Source organism: Diabrotica virgifera, chromosome 5 (genome assembly GCF_917563875.1).
Source record: "Diabrotica virgifera virgifera chromosome 5, PGI_DIABVI_V3a".
Taxonomy (NCBI): Eukaryota; Metazoa; Arthropoda; class Insecta; order Coleoptera; family Chrysomelidae; genus Diabrotica; species Diabrotica virgifera.
Window position 1 is genome coordinate 199238775 of NC_065447.1, and position 1233 is coordinate 199240007.

Here is a 1233-nt window from a genome sequence, read left to right on the forward strand (position 1 = left end):
GCCATTCCACGAACATACGCCTGTTTTGAATTACTTCAACAACGAATATTTTACTGTGCAACATAAGAAGTACGAAAGTAAATGGCGCTAATAATTATTCCAATAAACAACAATGTAATTTGCAATTTACTTTCGTTCTTCTTATTTTGCACAGTAAAATATTCGTTGTTGAAGTAATCCGAAACAGGCGTATGTTCGTGGAATAGGGTATATAACATATTCAAAAAATCACTTAAATCGGACAAAAAGTTAAGGAAATACGCGACATCAAAAATAACCCATTTTTTAGGGTGCCCGTTTTCTATGACGCGCAGTTTAGTTTCGATCGCTGTGTAAAATAAATACATTATTTTAAATGCGAGAATTCACGAATTTAACGAATATAAATACCAGGGAGCAAGTGTCGGAGAGAGGATACAATCCATTGCTCTCCGTAGTGAGAACAACTTTAGATGCTCTTCGGAGGATTTCACTCCACGCATAATTTTCACATGTTCAATTCTGGAGTGGATATCGTCAATAAATAATGAAACATGTACAATAAGATAATTGATTGCAGCACAGTTAGTTATGCAATAAAAATAATAAGTACTTTCTCTTTACTGTTACAGTTGTATTTTTCTACATGACCTTAGCACCGTACATTTTTCCAACAGAGACTGTAATTCTGCCAGATACAAATACAACTGTTAACCAGAGATCTTTACCAGTAAGCTATTGGTTCCCATTTGATGAAGAAAAATACTTCAATATAGCATTTGGATGGGAGATATTCAGTCTTACGTTAAGTGGGCATATGTCCTTCGCAATGGACCTTTTCTTTTTCAGTACTCTGGCTTATATTCTGGGACAGTTAAGAATTCTGAGATTTATGCTTGACAACTTTGAGAAATACAGAGCAAAGGCCGAGGCTCAAACAATGTCTACAGGTAGCACTGCAGATATTGTTACGTTGAAGCTTTTTATTGCTGAACACCAACGAATGATGCGGTAAGGTTTAAGACTGATTTATGTTAGAAAGGGCCGTGTACGAAACGGTTGTATGAAAGACATTGTGTAGTTTATAGTACAACGGGTCGGAGCGACAACGGGGACGGGCCCCGTCGCCTGGCCGTGCTAGCCCCGTCGATGACCATCATTTTGTTGTACCCGTCTCGTGCCCGCCCCGTTCCGTCATAACATAAACTATTGTCAGCATGCTATTCACGAGGAAGTATTGTATTTTAATTGATT

At 37.9% G+C, this 1233-nt stretch overlaps 1 protein-coding gene across 1 annotated transcript; it reads left to right on the forward strand.

Moving 5' to 3' along the window:
• The first annotated feature begins 618 nt into the window (after nt 1-618).
• LOC114324767 (uncharacterized) lies at nt 619-994 on the forward strand. The gene has a single exon (XM_050652152.1). It carries the CDS (start codon nt 626-628, stop codon nt 992-994), a length of 369 nt encoding a protein of 122 aa, XP_050508109.1. The 5' UTR covers nt 619-625.
• Nucleotides 995-1233: the final 239 nt, after the last annotated feature.